The sequence below is a fragment of the Clarias gariepinus genome, chromosome 7 (assembly GCF_024256425.1).
Source record: "Clarias gariepinus isolate MV-2021 ecotype Netherlands chromosome 7, CGAR_prim_01v2, whole genome shotgun sequence".
NCBI lineage: Eukaryota > Metazoa > Chordata > Actinopteri > Siluriformes > Clariidae > Clarias > Clarias gariepinus.
In genome coordinates, this window is record NC_071106.1 from 5,267,501 (window position 1) to 5,287,500 (window position 20,000).

At 42.6% G+C, this 20,000-nt stretch overlaps 1 protein-coding gene across 1 annotated transcript in view; it reads right to left on the bottom strand.

The window, feature by feature from the left end:
• The window catches only part of LOC128528139 (trichohyalin-like), a 70,640-nt gene that overhangs the window by 25,184 nt on the left and 25,456 nt on the right, over positions 1–20,000 (bottom strand). The window contains exons 4-5 of the mRNA XM_053500894.1: positions 19,974–20,000; positions 300–461 (exon numbers count right to left, since the gene is read on the bottom strand). The exon at positions 19,974–20,000 is cut by the window's right edge and continues 37 nt beyond it. Of these exons, the coding sequence (XP_053356869.1) occupies positions 300–461; positions 19,974–20,000 (189 nt within the window). The remainder of the gene's footprint in view (positions 1–299; positions 462–19,973) is intronic.

Genomic DNA, 20,000 nt, shown 5'->3' on the forward strand with positions numbered 1-20,000 from the left:
TGCTTGTATAAATATTTTTCTATAAAACCTTTCCACTTCCTTTCCATTTCCAGCCTCGACTACGCCACCTTCACTTCTTGCGGCTCCAATAACAGGTGACCCTACAGTACCTGCCCCGGCACTCACCTTTCTGGGCCACAGGGACGGGTGTGTCGGTGCGGAGACACTGCCAACAGGTTGGGACAAGCTCCCAACACACATACACACACACACACGGGGGTAAGAGGGAGGGGTGAGAAAGTGAAAGAGGTTCCTCTTGATGCATTGATGTGTGTGTGTGCGTGTGTAGGTGTGCGCACCTCTCATCTCTTATCCTCTGACCCTCCCTCAGCGCTCCTTCCAGTTCCCGCCTCGTCTCCGCCTCCTTCCGTTTCCACATCGACAGCTGCTGCTGCAAGGACTCGCATCGCTGTTGGCATGACGACAAGCTCGCCTCCTTTTCCCTCAGGTCTCGGGACAGACTGTGGGGTGGAACAGGGGTACACGTTGACTCGACCTCACCCACACTAAACGCACACGATACAGCATACACATCACAAGAAACACCGTACACAAACACACACACATACCTACTCACACACACACACGATCAGCCTACAGCCTGTTTTGTTTTAACGTCTAATACTTACAGTGAGGTCGATAAGTATTTGATCACCAAGTTCTCTTACTTAGAAATCATGGAGGGGTCTACAATTTTCAGCTACAATTTTCAACTACACGGGAGGAGCTGGTCAATGGCGTGAAGAGAGCTGGGACCATCGTTTTCAAGGGTACCATCAGTAATACACTAAGACGTCATGGTTTAAAATCTCGCAGCGCACGGAAGGTTCCCCTGCTTAAGTCAACCCCCGTCTGAAGTTTGCCAGGGACCATCTGGATGATCCAGAGGAGTCATGGGAGAAAGTCCTGTGGTCAGATGAGACCAAAGTAGAACTTTTTGGTATTAACTCCATTCGCTGTGTTTGGAGAAGAAAGAATGATGAGTATCATCCCAATAATACCATACCCACAGTGAAGCATGGGGCTGGAAGCATCATGCTCTGGGGGTGTTTTTCTGCACAGGGGACAGGACGACTGCACTATTTGGACTATTTAAAAGCAAAATAACTGGTCTTTGATGGTCAGAAATCTGGCTGATAAACAAGTAATCAAATACTCATTTGACACAGTAATTCACAAATAAATTGTAAAAACATCGCACCTATGCTGAATATTGTAGACCCCTCCATGATTTCTAAGTAAGAGAACTTGCAAAATCACAGGGTGATCAAATACTTATCGACCTCACTGTATATATCATATAAGGGCTTAAATTAATTATAATAACTCAAATATAAAGATGTTTTATATGGATAAATATATTTACAATATTATATTACAAATAAATGATTACTGCAACAGTATTACGAATAATTAAAGGTATTAAAAAGGCTCTTCTCACTCTGTAAACCGAGGGTGCCAAAACTTTTAAAACATCCTCAAAGATTTGCGCTTTCTCTAAGCACGTGAGACACACTGTTCTCAGAAATCCCTGGATTCTGATTGGTCAGAAGGATCGATTGGTTAGTCAGTAGCACAGCTTCTGTGTTTTATCGTCCTCATTCTGATACATTAGCGTTGCTATAGTAACGGCTCCATCAGATACTTGTATGGCCGACAGCATATTATACTGAATAACCAGTGTGTATTGGTGATCGATCACTGGTGTTGATGTGGTGAAGTTTTCTTTAAGGTTGTACTTGTTTCGCATTTACGGAAGGAGTGTCCGGTGTCAGAGGTGAAGCTGGGACTTTAAAGGGCTCGTGTTATGCGAAAGTCACTTTTCGAAAGATCAACAACAACATACAGTCTATATATAGAAATGGTGTATATAATTTGTGTGTTTCTTTTTTACTTATTATTTACTTTTTTACATTTTCGTCCATACACGTCCTTAAACTCAGCGGTCAAATTTCCCACCTGGTATGACATCATTCCAGACAAGAACAATAAAAGGGGAGGGAACAACTGGCATAGCCCCTCCTCCTCCAGGCTTCAAGTTGTCCATTTTCGGATCAGAGGAGTCGGGTTCGGGTCCCTGCCACCCGCCCCGGAGGAAACCCACGAAGCACGGGGAGAAAATGCAAACTCCATGCACACAGAGACGGGAATCGAACCCGGACCCTGGAGGTGCAAGACGTCACTACTAACCACTACACCACAGGGGGGTGTCTCTGTGAGACGTCTTGCTTGAAGTAACCTGTAGGACGTTCTGTATACGACTGCAGGTTCAACATTACTGTACATTTAAATAGATGAGGAGGAAAAGTAGGACATACTGTACATGTATATGAATGTTTATATACTGGCACGTATACAGTAAGTAAATATATATCGCGTAATATTTTCCAGTGAGACATGTTAGTCATTAAAGCTTCATGTTCGAACCCTTTCCTGGTGTGTGTGTGTTACGTTACAGCTCCTGTTACTACACACACCAAGACGTCTGTTTATCCTCAGGACGTTTATCTGGACACACACTGATCATTGTTCTGTATTGTTTTATACAGAACACCGTGCACTATTTCGACTCTGTGTGTGTGTGTGTGTGTGTGTGTGTGTGTCTCTTCAGTAAAATGACCCATGACACCGCTGCGAGTCGTCCACAGTGCAGTAATGTATACTGCTGGCGCTGGTGCTGTGCGTCTCCGGGTCACTGCTGGGTTTGATTCGGGCTCATGGCAGCACTAATGAGATCGTATAAACGTCACTGACAAACAATTTCGGCCGAGGCAGCGGAGTCGGCGTCTGGAATCCGCAACACGTGAAAAAGGCGCACGGTAAAGCTTCGCACATGTTCGATATAAAGCTCTGGAATGAGAACAAGCTGTGGAACTCGCTGACACGAACACACGCACGCACACACGCACACACACACACACACACACACACACACACACAGGGATATGTGCACACACTGTTGGAGGGTAAAGTGCTGGTGGAATCAGACAGAGGAAGAACAAAATGATCTGATTCAAAGTCCATCACGTGATCGTTTGTGTCCTTGGAAGAAATCATTTGTGCTTGTGATGAAAGTGCTTAGGGTTTGAGATTCTGCAAGGGGATGGACGTGTATGTGTGTGTGTGTGTGTGTGTCTACATTGAAGCTCAGTGCCTGTGAAGCTCTTCCATCTGCTGCTGGACACACGCAACTGGAGATCTCTTTACCCCCACACACCTTACACACACACACACATTAAAGGTCCCATATTTTACTATTTTTTTTAACAATTTATCACAGGTCTTGTCAAAGTGTGTGCGTGTGTGTTAATGCCCCAGCTGAACTACCCCTCACATACACCACCTCACACTCCCTTTTACTTCACTCCTCGTCCAAACGTGACATTTCAGTGTCTATGCAAATGAGATACTGCCCAGGCACGCCCCTCCAGAGAAAGAAGCTGGGGGAGAGGGATGTTCTTATATGAGGTCACAGAAGAGCAAAATCTCTAATATGAAAAATATATAAAGGACAATAAACATGGAATGTTTGTTTGTTTGTTATTTTTTTCTTATACATTTGGTTGGAATGTTAAGAAAATCGTAAAAAAAAAAAAATAATAATAAAAAATATAAATAATTTTCAGGGCTACGAAGGGAACCATGTACTGATTGGGGAAAGTAGAGTGGGTAGGCTAACATTTCAAGACGGATGTGAGGAGATCTAACTTGATCTAAAACCTTCCCAGTCCGGGAAGCTGAGCGTCATAAAGCGCTTACACGCCAGAGACGGAAATACATATCGGTATAAAAAAATGCCATCACATCAATAGTTTCACGTTTTAACATTATAAGCTGTTACTTTAGAAACAATAATAGTTTAGACCATTGAGATGCATCCAGCTAAAAATATGTATATGTATGTATATATATATAATACATTTGAAAACTTTTTTTGTGTACTTTCTTTGGCAAATCTGATAATTGTATTTAGTTTTTTTGCTCATGTCCCTTCAGGGACTCCGTACTGACCAATTAGATTGGAGTGCTTCACTTCACTTCAACCACCGCAAGACTTATTCCCTTAACAGCGACAGAAGGAGAAGATGTGTTATCAGTGCACGAAAGAAATCCAGAAGTGGGTCTAATGTGAGATGAGGAAAGGGGCGGGGTTTCGAGGAATGGCGGTTAATATCGGGAATTTCAAGACTCCTGGGGCAGAGGGGAGCTCGCGGCAGATTGCAACATCCTCGCTAGGATTTTATTTGCATTTTCTTCGTTTCCTTGGACCCCAGTAACGATCGCTCTCCTCCAAACAGTTGAGATGTCACATCATGGTAAAAATATCAATACTTCACAAAATCGGAAATACCAAATAAACACCGATTTTGAAAAGTTAAATCCCTTTCTTGTCATATCATAGCATGCTAGACTTTTTTAAGCAATGGTTCTGGTTCAGTCCAACACATTTTCCAATAAGAAATAAAAGCGTGAAAATGTACCAAACGGTTGAGCAGACCCTTAAAGACCCTGGTTAAGACACCGGGTTACTGTTGGGAAGCACTCGTTCAACCTCTGCACTCACAGTCCGCCCGTAACGTGATGCTTTACCTTCTCAGATATATGAATGAGATAAATGTTAGACGCTCTTGATAAGGGCTTCATCCGAAGATCTTCGTCCCAAATGTGAAAGTCCAGAATCACCTATGGGCCGGAGTGACTGGTTAGGGCTGTTAGAACGTAACTAACTAGTTTCACAAACATTCCTTCACTTTACATGTGACTACTGTATAAACAGATAAACAGTGTAACGTAATGTTATAAAATAAACACCCAATGGTGAATAAGACATTCATCTATAAGGACAGGACTCACCAGGGACTTCTCAATACGATATTATTTCGATACTCAGGTGCTGATTCGATTTGATTCTGTAACTATCACAATTTTACGAGGTGGTATCAAAAAGTTTGGACAGGAAGCACCGACCTTCATAAGTCAGTGTCCCAAAAGACCTTGTCCTGTGTGCATCAGGAGCTGTGCAACTTGTGCTATTCTGCCCATGTGCGTTACCACGTCTGCTGTTTCATCATGGACAGCAAGTTAGAACAAAGAGCGAATGTGAAATTCTGCGTGAACCTGCACAAATCTGGCACAAAAACGTTTGACATGGTTCTGCTAATTTACGGCGACGGTGCAATGAGTCATTCGAGGTGTTTCGAGTGGCACGCCCGCTTCAAAATCTTCAAGAGTAGAAGAACATCGCTGGAAGAAGACGAGAGATCGGGGCTGTGTTACTGCCAAGTTCGTCCCCAGGCTGCTGACCCAGGGGCAGAAGGAAGTCTGCCAAGAACTCCGTCCATGTCTTGTGGATAACCCGTCCTTCATGTCGAGGATCATTACCGGGGACGATACTTGGGAGTACGGGTACGACCCTGAAGCAACAGTCTTTACGGTGAAAGAGCCTGTCATCTCCACGACAGAAAAAGCTGAGCTGTCTTTTCCGACATTCGTGGCTTCGTGCATCGAGAATTCGTCCCCAGGGGTGAGATCGTCAAAAGTGAGGACATACAGCAAAAGCAACTGGATCTCTTTCAAAAGCGACTGGATCTGTGGCATGAGAATCTCTAAACTTTTGGACACCACCTTGTATAAATACCTTGATACCTGGAGTCAATTCTAAATAAACTTGGCAAATAATTTGCACAAAGGATTTGGTGCTGCCTGCTAATGTGTAAATAGTTTAGAGCGCACCACCTGTAACACAAATGCAAGCAGAGATGAATTTTAAATTGATCTATGACTTCATTGTTATTAAACTGTGCTGTTATTATACACTGACTTAGTGTATACACACCACCTACATGGTCCTGCATGTCCATCTTCAAAGACACAAAGTCTTTCCTTGTGTTTTTTTTTTTTTTTTTTGTGGACATTCGGTTAACGCATCTGTTCTTATTTTCCCTGTCAGCTTTACACACACACACACAGACAGTCAGAGACCCACATGGAAAATACAATCTGTTTAAATCTCCCTGTTGGAGAAGTAAAACTAGACTCGCATAAAGACTCGTGGTAGTGAAAAGAGAAACCAGAACAAAGCACACAAAAACAAACACAGCCTTGTGAGCGTTTGTATCGAGGCCCTTGTTTTATCTTAACCCACTGTGGGTTACACCATGCACAGAGTTACTCTGGGCTCACACACACACACTCTGGTACCAGGTGTGTGTGTGTCAGAGGAGTACAGTCTTAGTTCTGATCAGCTGGTGCTGGAATTACACAGGAATACCAAAGACAGTGTGTGTGTGTGTGTGTGTGTGTGTGTGTGTGTGTAGTGCTCCGTCAGTGTTAAATTTCTCAGCCTCTCATCAGTGGTGTCTATTTTACCCATTCCCTTTCATCTGTCCTTTTCTGTCATCCCTGGCTTTTTAGTGTTCTCCATGCCCTCTGTGCCTGTCAGGTGTGTGTGTGTGTGTGTGTGTGTGTGTGAGAGAGAGAGAGACTGACAGTGTCTGACACCTCTTTGGCGTCTGTATAAAAGATCACAGCCTGCATCGTTAATCAGTCTCTCCTCCATGCTGTGTGCATCACTGCAACGTCTCTGCTTCATATAGATACACTTGTGTAACCTGATGACACACACACACACACACACACACACACACACACACACACACACACACACACACACCGTACGGCACGTCACACTGCTGCTGCAGACGTGAGCGTCTTTCCCTCTTCCCCTTTCCATTTGTTTCTGAGAGACAAGAACACTGTGCTTTATCTAAACCAGGCATTTATAACACACACACACACACACACACACACACACACACTCTGGTGCACGTCTCCTGTGTTTACATCTGACTACAAGCAGACTGCACTCCGTCCTTCAACATTTGTCCACTGGTCTAAATTAGATTAGTGTTTGTTATTCTCGGTGAAGGAGGCGTGGCCTTAGTGTCTGTCAGTCCCGGTGAAGGAGGCGTGGCCTTAGTGTCTGTCAGTCCCGGTGAAGGAGGCGTGGCCTTAGTGTCTTAGTCTCAGTGAAGAAGGCGTGGCCTTAGTGTCTGTCAGTCCAGGTGAAGGAGGCGTGGCCTTAGTGTCTGTCAGTCCTGGTGAAGGAGGCGTGGCCTTAGTGTCTGTCAGTCCCGGTGAAGGAGGCGTGGCCTTAGTGTCTTAGTCTCAGTGAAGGAGGCGTGGCCTTAGTGTCTGTCAGTCCAGGTGAAGGAGGCGTGGCCTTAGTGTCTTAGTCTCAGTGAAGGAGGCGTGGCCTTAGTGTCAGTCAGAGTAGGAGGAGTGACCTTTTTAGTGAAGGAGGCGTAGCCTTGGAGTAAGTCAGTAAAGAAGGCGTGGCCTTAGCATCTGTCATCCTCAGGAAGGGAGGCGTGGCATTAGTGTCAGTCAGGCTCAACGTAGTAGACGTGACCTTAGTGTCAGTCAGTAAAGAAGGCGTGGTCTTAGTATTCGTCAGTCTTAGGGAAGGAGGCGTGGCCTTGGAGTAAGTCAGTAAAGAGGGCGTGGCCTTAGTATTTGTCATCCTCAGGGAAGGAGGCGTGGCTATAGTTTCAGTCAGTCTCAATGAAGAAGGAGGCGTGGCCTTGGAGTAAAAAGGCATGGCCTTGGTATTTTTTCATCCTCAGTGAATGAGGCGTGGCCTTAGTGTCAGGCAGTCTGAAAGAAGGAGGTGTGGCCTTGGTATTTGTCAGTCTCAGAAAAGAAGGTGTGGCCTTAGTATTTGTCAGTCTCAGTGAAGGGGGCGTGGCCTTAGACCAGTGTGTAAGTGAGGAAAGCCAGCCAATCAGACTGGAGAGATGAGCAGGGAAGACCTTTGCGTGTGATTGTGTGTGTGTGTGTTTGTGTTAGTGAGTATAGTAGTACGCTTGCGTGCCAGTCTGTGTTTACATTAGTGACATTCTGTATTTATTTATGTGTATTTAGTGTGCGTGTGTTTGCATGTGTGTGTGTGTTTGTGTATGTATGTGTGTGTGTGTGTATACTTTGCTATTTATTGCATGATTGCTCTGATTCATTAATTTTCCACAACATACAAACAAACACTCGTGTCGTGCAGTTCATAACTTTGACCATGCACGCACACAAATGTACACACACACACACACACACAAACACACACACACTTACTGTCCTGCTCTTCGTGACAGACTAAATTATGGCGTGACCTTCCTGCCAGATGTGATCAGAGCCCGAGCCGGGACTTCTGTCCCTCCCGTCCCTCTCCTCCTCTTCCTGTCTCTCCTCTCGGTCCTGCATCCACCTGACACACTTCTGATCCTCCGGCAGTTAGCGAGCTAAAAACATCTCTATCTCCCGAGGAGTGCTGACTGTTATCAGGGAAAAAACTCTTCCTGTTCCAAGGATGAAATCACAAGCGATGTCTCGCCTGGACCGGGCCACGCCCATAATCAGGTTTTTTAATCAAAGTCATGACAACGTAACATGACACACTGGAACATCCTGAGAGCAAAAATAACTTGCAAAGCTGATGTAAAGCACGTCTGTCAGGTTTCTCTCACTCCTTATCCCACTGTTGCCGTGGTTACTCAACACTTGCTGTTTCCCAAATGTCGTCAGTAAGTTATGTCTGATGTCGTTATTTATGTTTTCATAAAACTGTCATTAATGAACTTTTCTGGAATCTGTCCCTACTTCCAACTAAAATAGCGTCCTCTTCTGGACAGCCCTAGCATACACACCGTGCTAGCTACTAGAGATTAGCGTTAATGATGAATGGTTAGTTTATTAATTGCCGCTAAGAATTAAACTAATTTAAAACATACTTGAACGTACTTGAACTTGTATTAACCGGTATGGTTTAGCGGTAACATCGACAACCCAGCTGTACGAAACTATTAAACACAAATTTTTTTTTGAAGACTTATAGATTTTTTTATCATAGCAACCCACAACCGTTAGGTAGAGATTGCTCAGACAGGTTTAGTTAACACTATTTCTACTGTATCCCTCTTGCTAAGGGATTTAGCCAATTGCTGTAAATGTGAAAGTACAATTAATAATATGGCGCCCTCTGTTGAAAAGCCCTAGCATAGACGTTGATAGCTAGTAGAGATTAGCGCTAACGGTGAAACATTCATTGATTAATTGCTGCTTAGAATTTAACCGCATTAACTGATATGTTTTAGCGGTAACCTTGACAACTCAACAGTAATATGATGTAAGCTAAGCTATCCTGACTAGCCAAGCTCCTTGATGATAATAAGTGAAAAAAAAGTGATATGTCTGTGCACATATATGGGCGGAGCTAATACCAGACGTGTGTGTGTGTGTGTGTGTGTGACTCGGCTTGCTACAGTTCTAGCCCCTGTGTGTTCCTGTAAAACCCTACCAGTCATTAGAGAAGTGATAAATGAACCCCAGTGGCGCAGACAGAGTGTGTACCGTGCTGGTCCCGGGGCAGGGGGGGACGGGGACGTGCTGAATTGTCTCCATGACCTCTCCGTGACCTCTGTGCTACTGTATGCAGCAGGTTGTGCTAATAAACACAGACAGATGATATGACGTGATATGAGAGTGTGCAGTTATCGGCTGAGACAGAGGCGTCTGTGTTACTGCTGCTCTTCCTTACAGGAGACTCGGCCAGCTTCCTGAGTGCCGTGACATCCTGCTATCTGACCGAGGGCTGAGATAACCTTCCATTTACTCAGGATTAGAGAGAGACAGAGAGAGGAATGCAGAGAGTTAGTGTTAAAGACGTGAGAGAGACAGCAATGCAAAAGGAGAGAAGAGACAACGTGACAAAGTGGGAGAGAGAGAGTGAGAAACAAAGGAGAGACAGACTCGCAGAGTAAGACATAAAGACAGAGAGGAAGAGACAGAGAGGCAAAGGAACAGACAAACAGATGAAGAGAGACGTACAGAGAAACAGAGAAGGGGGGAAGACTAACCAGACCGCCAGTCAGACGGTAAGAGAGACAAAGAAAGAGACAGGCAGACAGAGTGAGACATGCAGAGTTGAGAAGGACAAACAGAGGAGGAGACAGAGAGACAGGCAAGCAGAGTAAGACATAAAAACAAAGAGTGAGTTCGAAATATTAGGAAGAAGAGACGAATAGGGACAAAGAGAGACTAAAGCAAAAAGAAAATAAGACAAAGAGACAGAAAAACAGATGGAGAGAGACATTGGAGAGTAGAGAGAGGGGGAAACATCCAAACAAACAGTGAGAGAGACAAAGAGTGAGAGGAATAAAGAGGCAGACAGGTACAGTGAGACATGCAGAGTGAGAAAGACAAACGGTGGACATAGAGACATAAAGAGAGAGAAATATTTAAAGGAACAGACAAAAAAGAAAGGGACTTGCAGAAAAACACAGGGAGAGAGACAAGGGGGGGGACAGAGAGACAGGCAGACAGCGCGTTAGACATGCCGAGAGCGAAGGACAAACAGAGGAAGAGACAGAGAGACAGTCAAGCAGATTTAGATGAAGACAGAAAGACATTAGGAGGAAGAGACAAACAGAAGAAGAGACAACGAAAGGGAGAGAGACACACAAAGACAGGCAAACGGACATGCTGAGTGAGAGAATCAAAGGGACAGAAGGATCGACAGAAAGAGAGAGAAATGCAGAGAGTGAGACAGAGAGTGAGACATTCAGGATGTTCTTGTAATCACTGAGGTGCTTCAGAGTCACAGATTAGTCACAGGCTGCATCTGTTCCACACTCTCGGAAAAACATAAACACACACACACACACACAGACAAATATATACACACACACGCCTCTAAATGTCTGATCTGCATCATTAAAAAAGCATACACACTCATTTCACGTATAATTGGACCTCAAGGAGCGCTCCTATACCTTAGAGGGGGGGACACATAGCCGAAAACAACAATATCCCGAATAATGTGTGTGGAGCGTGTAGGGTGGACATGGACGAGGACAATAAGACAATCGAGTCAAAGAAAAAACAAACAAACAAACAAACAAACAAACAGAAGCAAATCGAGACTTAAGAGATGTAACATCTACAGGACGACCAGAACTTCAGAAATTGAGGACAATGTGCTTGATTCAGATGGAGAAGACAAGTGGTGCAAAAGGGTGTGTGTGTGTGTGTGTGTGAGAGAGAGAGAGAGAGAGAGAGAGAGGAATGTTTGTGCCTGGAGATAAATTCTGTCCTATTTAAAAGGCATAATTAGATCTGGGTATATTTAAAGAAGCATCACACACACACACACACACACACTGCTGTAATGTTCTTAGGAAAGACACACTGCAAAAAAAAAAAACATTTCTAATAAAGTATCTACCGTATAATATTTCTTGTTGTAACTTTGCATTAACGCGAATATAAGACGATTATTACGTTACATTTCCAGTCTCAGTCGTGATCCTCCGCCAGAATAACTTTAATAGCTTCTTTTAAACTTTAATTTCTAAAACATAAATCGAATTAGCCGCTGATCTGACTGAAACTTTTCATCAGTGGCGGAGGCTTTGATTAATAATAATAATAATAATAATAATAATAATAATAATACTAGAGAACAGAGAAGTCTTCCTTTATTCAAAGACTCTTCACTTGTTAAAGACTTCTTATTAATTATATTATTAATAATTATATATATATTAGTGTAAACTACCTCTATCTCAAATATAGTCAAATGTATCTGGGAATTCCTGAAGAAGAAAATCTGGATAACTCAGTACTGTTCAGAAGTCTTGCCCCCCCCCTCCAGCAGAGGAATGTTTTTTGTTTGTTAAGTCACACGGTGATCTATGAATCACTCGAGCTTAAAAAAGAACATCTATCTTAAGGCATAAACCAGTGAGAAACAGGTGCAGATGATAAACAGATGATCAGGCCGGTGAGTGGTGTACTGCTGATGCTGAGTGGTTGAACAGATGAGAGGGGAAATGAGGTCGCTGCTGAGGACGTGTGTACAAAAACAGGCAGTTTTTAAATCGTATCTCTAGGCCCTTTGCAGGTTCTTGCAGTAAAACATTTGTTCCCATGTTCTTTCAGCTTGTGACGAGTGGAGAGGAACAGACTCCAGGTCCAGTGTGAGGTTTCCACAGTCGGTGATGATTTGGGGTTCTGGTGTTGGTCCACCGTGTTTTACAGAACGCCAACACAGTCACCTATCAGAAGATTTTGGAGCACGTCATTTCCAGCAGGACTCATCACCTGCCCACAGTGCCGTCACTACCACCAACCTAATATATTTTATTCGTATTCTGTTCCGTAATTTATTTCTTATTGATAATCTTGGTTTTCAGGTGACGAGCGGTCGTATAAGCATTTCACTGCATATCGTGTTGTGTATGACTGTGTATGTGACAAATCAACATTATATGAGTTTCACTTTTTAAATTATAGTACATGGGAAAAAAAAATCAGGATAGTAAACTTTTTTGAGGTGCATTGTATATTGTTGATGTTATTGATGAGATGATTAGGTATAGATCGATTAGAGTTAATGAGCTGTCAGTTTTCTGCATTTCAACTGATCAATTATGAAAAATGTCAATCAATTTTAATCATTCAAAAAAAATTTCTGTCCACACACACACGCACGTTTCAGTTGTTGTTATTGTTATTATTGCTAATGTTTTTCCTATGAGAGACGTGACCCGAAGCTGCTATCTGATAAGCCACCTGGTGTGAACAAAGCCACTGCGTGACACTGAGTATCTACTTTCACATTCCTCTTCACACACTCGTTCACACCTCTGGAACTCAATGCGAAACCAAGTTTCATAACATCGGAAGGTGTGAATCATACAAGTGATGCTTCAGTAGAAATAATAAAAATAGGTAAAAGTCCAACCTGACAGTGTAACCTTCGTATCGTTTGAGACGTGTTGTCTTAAGCCAGCGTCGTATGTTGTTATAGCGCTTTAAAAGAACAACTGAAAACTTGGGATTTTGATATTTTGCCAGTGAAATATGGGGTCCCACAAGGGTCAGTTTTAGGACCTCTGCTGTTAAACTGTTCAAGCTAATTTGAAAACCCTCTTTTCTTTTATTTTTTGGGAAACCTGGTTATCAGATTTTAAATTACGCCAAACCCACTTTTTAGTCACTTTTAATTTAAACCAGAAACAAAAATCCTGCTTTTTGTTCTTTTTTCCCCCACACTTGTATTAAATAAGCCAATTAGATTTCTCCCCTATTGTGACCTCATATAGGAAGACCCCCTCTCCCACCCCTGGTTTGTTGCTCAACGTTGCTGTTCTCTGGAGGGGTGTGGCTAAGCAGTAGTTCTTTTACATAGACACTGAAATGGCGTGTTCGTTAGAGGAGTGAATTAAAGGTAGTTGAGGTATGGAACACACACACACACACACACACACACACACAGACTTCGGGAGGGCTCTTAGACCTGTTCTAAGGAAATAGTAACATTTGGGACCTTTAATCCTGAACATTTTCATGCACAGAAAAACGAAAAATAAATGCTAACACTTTTAGCTTGCACTGTTATCCCAAATATTTCGGTCTGCTCGACGACTAGTCGAAATCAAGTTGTGCTAAAACTGCGTTATAGTCCTTTAATCCACCGATCGTTATTTTCACCACTTCCTTTTGTCCTACCCAATCCCTCATTCCTCCCAGTCTTTATAATCTTTTTTTCCTTCCTGATTGGTCAGTCCATCCTCTTGTTAACTCGACTGGGACCGTTTTCGCGAGATGTCACTACACTTTGCACACCCTGACATTTCTGTAGACGTAAACGCTCGGTGATGGGCGCCTGAGGCGGCTGTCTGCTCCAGCTCTAACTATCTCAGCTTATGTCAGACGTCTGTCACTCAGCCAACAATGGGGAAAATGTTTGAGATGTGTGTAATGACTTTGGCAGGATTCCGACATTAATGTTAATCACTTTACCGCGTCCTCATCCTGCATCAGTGCCTGGGCCGGCTAATGCGCCTGTAGCTGAATGAACACAAATCGCCTTAGCCACGCTCCAACATCTAGACCAGCGGAAAGTCCGGTCAATAAAATTTTCTGAATTTCATGGTTGTGTTAGGATTCAGATCTCTTTAAGTCTATAAAAAAATAAGCTATTTAAAATGTCTCTAGCATTTCATTAATATTTGTCAGTTTTCAGTAACTACGGTAAACACGGAGGGTTTGAACTTTGATGATCGGGTAGATTTCCCTGTATTTGTATGGAATACAAACAACAAGCTTTAATCAATCTTTAGTGTATCTCTGGTTGCTCCGTCATACCGGGCTGGTATTTTACACGTCCTCACGTTTGTTCAGACGCCCGGTGTTGTCGCTTCACATTACTACGTTCTATTAGCGCCATGGTTTCATAACATATAAGACAAACTGGTTTTAAACTTCCCGCATGAAGAACCAAAACAATTGATCTGTCCGTTCATCTTTAAAGGTTCGGTTTTTGTAGGCTACATTCCATTTTGTTTCTTTTGGAGTAAGTCGTGCTGTGTCGCCCTTTCGTTTCTGTTTCTTGAGGATTGTGTCGGCTTGTAGGTGAATTCCTGTCGTGGCGGTGTCTTCCGCGTCGATTGGCTCTGTTGAGTGACGTGTACCTCGCCTACCTCGAGGTGAAAGTGCTATATTAGAAAAAATAGATGCTGTGACATAATCTGGCACATAAACTGCTCAAAACTTCACTTCTAGTACCTAGAGTTTCATTAAATTCTGATGCTGTGACAAAATCTGACTGGACAGACATACAGACATAATTTTTCCTGAGACTGGCTTTGGCTCGTCCAATGCATTGAACAGAAGGTAAAGATATCACTGAAAGAGTGAGTTCAGACCGATGTACAGACTAAACCTTTCTTTTATTTATATGGATTTTTATTGATCAGAATCCCGATAGAACTGTCACTCGGTTCAGAGCTGGACAACGGTTCGAAATTTAGTGATTAAAAGCCTTCTCAGAAAACAAGAAGGGAGTGTGTTATAATAATTAACCTGGAACTAAATGTTAAACAAGGACAATAGGGAATGCTGAGTTACTCGTCAGCTCATGCTGTATTTTGTAATAAAAAAATAAAATACAAATATTTTCAAAGAGGAATTAAAATGGTGAGACAAATCGAAAAAACTTCTGGATAGAGGAAAAAGGTGGAGACGACGTGTGTGTTTGTGTGTGTGTGTCTGACAGTGCGATCATGCATGACTGACTAAATGACAGCGAGGAATGTGTAATGTGTTCTTACTTCTGTTGCTTATCTCAAAAATGTTACAGTACAAAACTGTCTATCTCTTATCTCTCTCTCTCTCTGTCTCTCTCTCGGGATCATGTGCTTTTACACTAACCCTAACCACTTATGTCCCAGTTGCTACGGTAACAGGCTGATCCACAACACAACAATAATTTCATATGTGTGTGGTTTTATGTTTTTTTTTGTGTCTATGTGTGTGTGTGTGTGTGTGTGTGTGTGTGATGATGGTGAGGTTGAAGGTTGTGCAGTTGTTATGGTAGCATGGTACACACAAACATGATTGCTTCATCTCCGGAGAAAGCTTTATTCACTCACTTAAACACAAACACACACACACACTATATATATATATATATATATATATATATATAACACACTATAGATCAAGATAAAAAGTTCACAGTCTGTGCATTTAAAAAAAAGAACGTGTGTTAGGGCTGTGTTTGGTCAGTAGCCAGATATCCAGTGTTACATACACACAGGTAAAACAGGTTTTGTCCTAAATATCCTTAACACATAAATATTGGCACCCTTCAAGCAAAGAAACCATCTGTGATTAAAAAAAAAAAAAAAAAGGTTTCCTGATAAAGTCTGAGGAATTTGAGTGTGTGATGGCCCTGTTTACAAGAGAAAAAAAATCCAGAAGCTCACAATTTCAGTAAAGTTTTAACGTGTACGTGTCTATAAGGCGTCTGGAAGATCCACGCGGTCAAGGAATGAATGAAATGTGAATAATGTTCAAAGGAGGAGGCTTTACAGGAAGGAGCTCAGTTATTTTCAATGTGTGGGTGTGTGTGTATGTGAAGAGAGAGAGAGAGAGAGAGAGAGAGAGAGAGAGAGAGAGATAATGCTGTGTATGGAGGAAAAATGATGTATCGTAAGGGTGGCAATATATTTAAAATCAGATTTTTTTAAAACTTACCTGGCTGTGCTAGTATTATATATTAACAGATTCTATAGTATACAACAGTAGTATAGAGAAGTAGTATTTGATTAAGTAACAGTAGTAGAAACAGTAGTTGTGTTAATAATAACAGTAGTAGTGTTATTCATAGTAATACTATTGGGAGTATTAATAGTAGAAGTGATAATATTAGTAATAATAATAACAGTAATTTAATTAGTGAAGCAGTGTTACTAACAGTTTAAACCATCAGCAGTAGCAGAATTAGCAATAAAAGTGGTACTAGTCTTAGTTAAAGAACGTGTATTATTCATAGTAATAGTACAGCAGAAGTAGTGATAAGACCAGGAATAGTAATATATTAATGCTGATAACAGTTGTAGTTGTAGTTGTAGCAGTTCTAGTAATAATAGTAATAAGAGTTGTAGTGATACTTTTTTGTTAGTACAGTGGAACCTCAGATTACGAGTAATGCGGTTTGCGAGTGTTCTGCAAGACGAGCAAAGAGTTTAAATACATTTTGACTTGGAAAACGAGCAAGTCTTGGTTTACGAGTATGATGTACCACGCGTATTGCGCTTCTTGTTTCGACACTGAGCATCACGTAATCACAACTGAGCCAGTGTTTTTTCTCTCTCTCGCGCTGTGGAATTGTGGGTAATCATCTCCCCTGCTGGGTCTTAGTGCGCGAACAAATTATACTGGTATAATGAACACCCGTGCACATTTGTACTGTTTAATATAACACTGTGACCACGTGTGCGTGCGTAAAACAACTTTTATTTTGTGTGTGTGTGTGCGCTCAAGTACTGTTTATTATAACAAGTTATATTTATAAAAACTTTAACAAGTTAAAGCAAGTGTAAAGTGATCCATTTTCTCTCTCTCTCTGCCTGCACACACACACACACACACACACACACACACAGTCTCTAACTGAAACAAAGCTCTATTGCGATTATTTTGTGTGTGTGTGTGTGTGTGTGTGTGTGTGTGTGTGTGTGAAGGGGAGAGGAGTAGGTGAGGGGCACAGTGTCTAATGATGCGTGTGCACACACACAGTGCAGGCTGAGAGAGAAAGAATGGATCTTTAACCTTTCTAACACACACACACACATACACAGCACAAACACTAACCGAAACACTTATCTGTCTGGATTTATTTTTTACTTTTTTGTTAAAGTACAGGTTAAACTTGAAAATTTTGAATATTGTGCAAAAGTTACTTAAAAGTTCACTTAAGTAGGTGAAACTAATATATGTGATAGACTCATTACATGCAAAGCAAGATAGTTTGTCATAATTGAGATGATTATGGCTTACAGCTCATGAAAACCCCAAATCCACAATCTCAGAAAATTAGAATATTACATGCAACCAATAAAACAAGGATCGTACACAGAGCATCTGTAAGGTAAAAGTATGCATATGTACTTAGTACCTGGTTTGGGCCCCTTTTGCATCAAATACTGCCTCTAAATGTTTTTCATTATTACACGGGTGAGTGTGATAAGGACACCAAACGCACCTCATAGTGATATTAACATCATAATAGAAATGTTTAAAACTTTTGTTATTTATAAAGCAGTCGACAGCAGCAGTAGTAATAAAGGCAGCGCTATTATTAGTAATAAAAAAGTTGTAGTAGTTGTAAGAGCAGACGTAATAAAAGCAAAAGTAGCAGACGTCATAGTCACGGCAGTACTAGTTATATCAGGAGGAATGATCATGTGTGTATTAGTTATAGTAATGATAGTATTAAACACTTCAGCTGTTCATTAACACTGTAGGCAGAACAGCAAGGACAAGAAAAAGGTTTTGTAGGAAGATAAACACTTGTGTCCTGCATAGAATGGGACAGAGAGGACGAGGGGGAGGAGGACAGACGGAGTTCAGGAGGATGGATGAAGTGCTAAGCAGCTCGAAATAGTCAGCAGAAAGCTCATCCTCCTGCAACCTGCCAGGTCACACAGCCCGAGTGTGTGTGTGTGTGTGTCTGACAGAGACAGATCTCTCCCCACCCCCTCACACGCACACACACACACACACACAAAACCCCATTAGTCACCTCAGTGATAAAGGAGCACGGCTTCACTCAGATAAAGATTTCCTCATGGTGTGGAGAACAACACCTCGTCATGGAGACGGAAGAAAACCCATAAAAATAGCCTTTTACAGTTGAGGAGGGAGATGTTTCCCAACTGAGCAATCACTCACTCTCTCTCACTCTCACACACACACGCACACACACATGCGCGCGGGTGCAAACACATGTCTGACTGGTGTCAGGATGAGGAGATAAGCAGCAGGGAGGATAAGAGGTCGAATTGGCTCTAATGTTCTCTGAGCTGTCAGAGCTTTTAGGGGGAGTGCTGGGAGACTCTCTCTCTGTAAACAACAGGACACTGAGGGAGACAGAGGGAGTGAGGGAGAGGAGGTGAAACAGAGAGAGTGAGAAAGAATGAGACAGAGAGAGACAACCAGGCTGGATGAGACAGAGGGAGTGAGGCAAAACGAGTGAGACAAAAGAAGTAAGACAGTCTGAGTGAGACAGAGGAAGTGAGACAGACAAAATGAGACAGAGAGAGTGAGACAGACTAAGTGAGACTGAGCGAGTGAGACTGAGGGAGTGCAGTGAAGACTGAGACTGGCTGCAGTGAGACAAGCTGCGTAAGACTGAGGGAGTGAGGCAAAAACAAGTAAGACAAAGGACGTGAGACATTCTGAGTGAGGCAGAGGGAGTGCGATAGATTAAATGTAGCAGAGGGAGTGAGACAAACTGTGAGATGTACTAGAGGGAGAGAAAGTGAGGAGGAGCGAGTGAGACAAAGGGAGTGAGACCTGATTGAGAGCAGCAGAGGGAGTGAGAGAAGGAAAAAGTGAGCGAGACAGATTGAGTGAGACGGACTGGGAGAGACAGAAGGAGACACTGTGAGAGGGAGAGAGACAGACTGATTGAGAGTGAGACAGACTGAGTGAGATAGAGAAAGTGAGAGATTGAGAGACAGAGATGGAATGAGACAAGGGGAGTGAGAGACGGAGAGGGAGTGAGACAGACTGATTGAGATAGAGAGAGTGAGACAGACTGATTGAGAGACAGAGATGGAGTGAGACAAAGGGAGTGAGAGAGGGTGAGAGACAGGAGAGGGAGTGAGACAGACTGAGTAAAACAGAGGGGGAGTGAGATACGGAGCGGGAGTGAGACAGGTCACCTGTGCGTGAGACACTCTGGGGGGGAACGATTAGGATGTGGGGAAACACTATGTTTAGAAGCGTGTTCAGGTTTAAAGGCTGTACTTTGGTGAAATCACGCTAGAATGTGAAAGTGAGAGCAGAGACGGAGTTTATAAAGGACATTCTGACTTCATGTCGTCGTGTTTTCGATCAGAATAAATAAAATATCTCGAGATTTATTTTTTGGTTTTGGTTCCCACGTGTTGAGTCTCTGCTGAGAGTACAGGCATGTGACACACAGCGCTGAGAGTTCTCATGTCACTGTGGGGATGATCTCTATCAAATGTGTGTGTGTGTGTGTGGTGTGTGTGTGTGTGTGTGTGTGTGTGTGGTGTGTGTGTGAGATTGTAAGTGATAGTGTGTGAAAGTGAGAATGTGTGTGTCTCTGAGTGCGTGTGACCGGGAGAAAGAATGCAAGAACGAGTGTGTGTGTGTGTGTGTGTAGCACTGAGAAGCTGTCTGTACCACATCTGTGTGTAAGCCATAGTGTGTGTGTGTGTGTGTGTGTGTATGAGAAAGCAACAGAACGTTTGAATGTTAACCATATGTTTTTCTGTGTGTGTAACACTGTGACAGAAACATACATGAGAATGTGAATACATGACCGTGTGTGTGTGTGTGTGTGTGTGTGTGTGTGTGTGTGTGACACGGAGAGGACTTACTCCAGCAGGCTCTGCGCCTCACTCTGC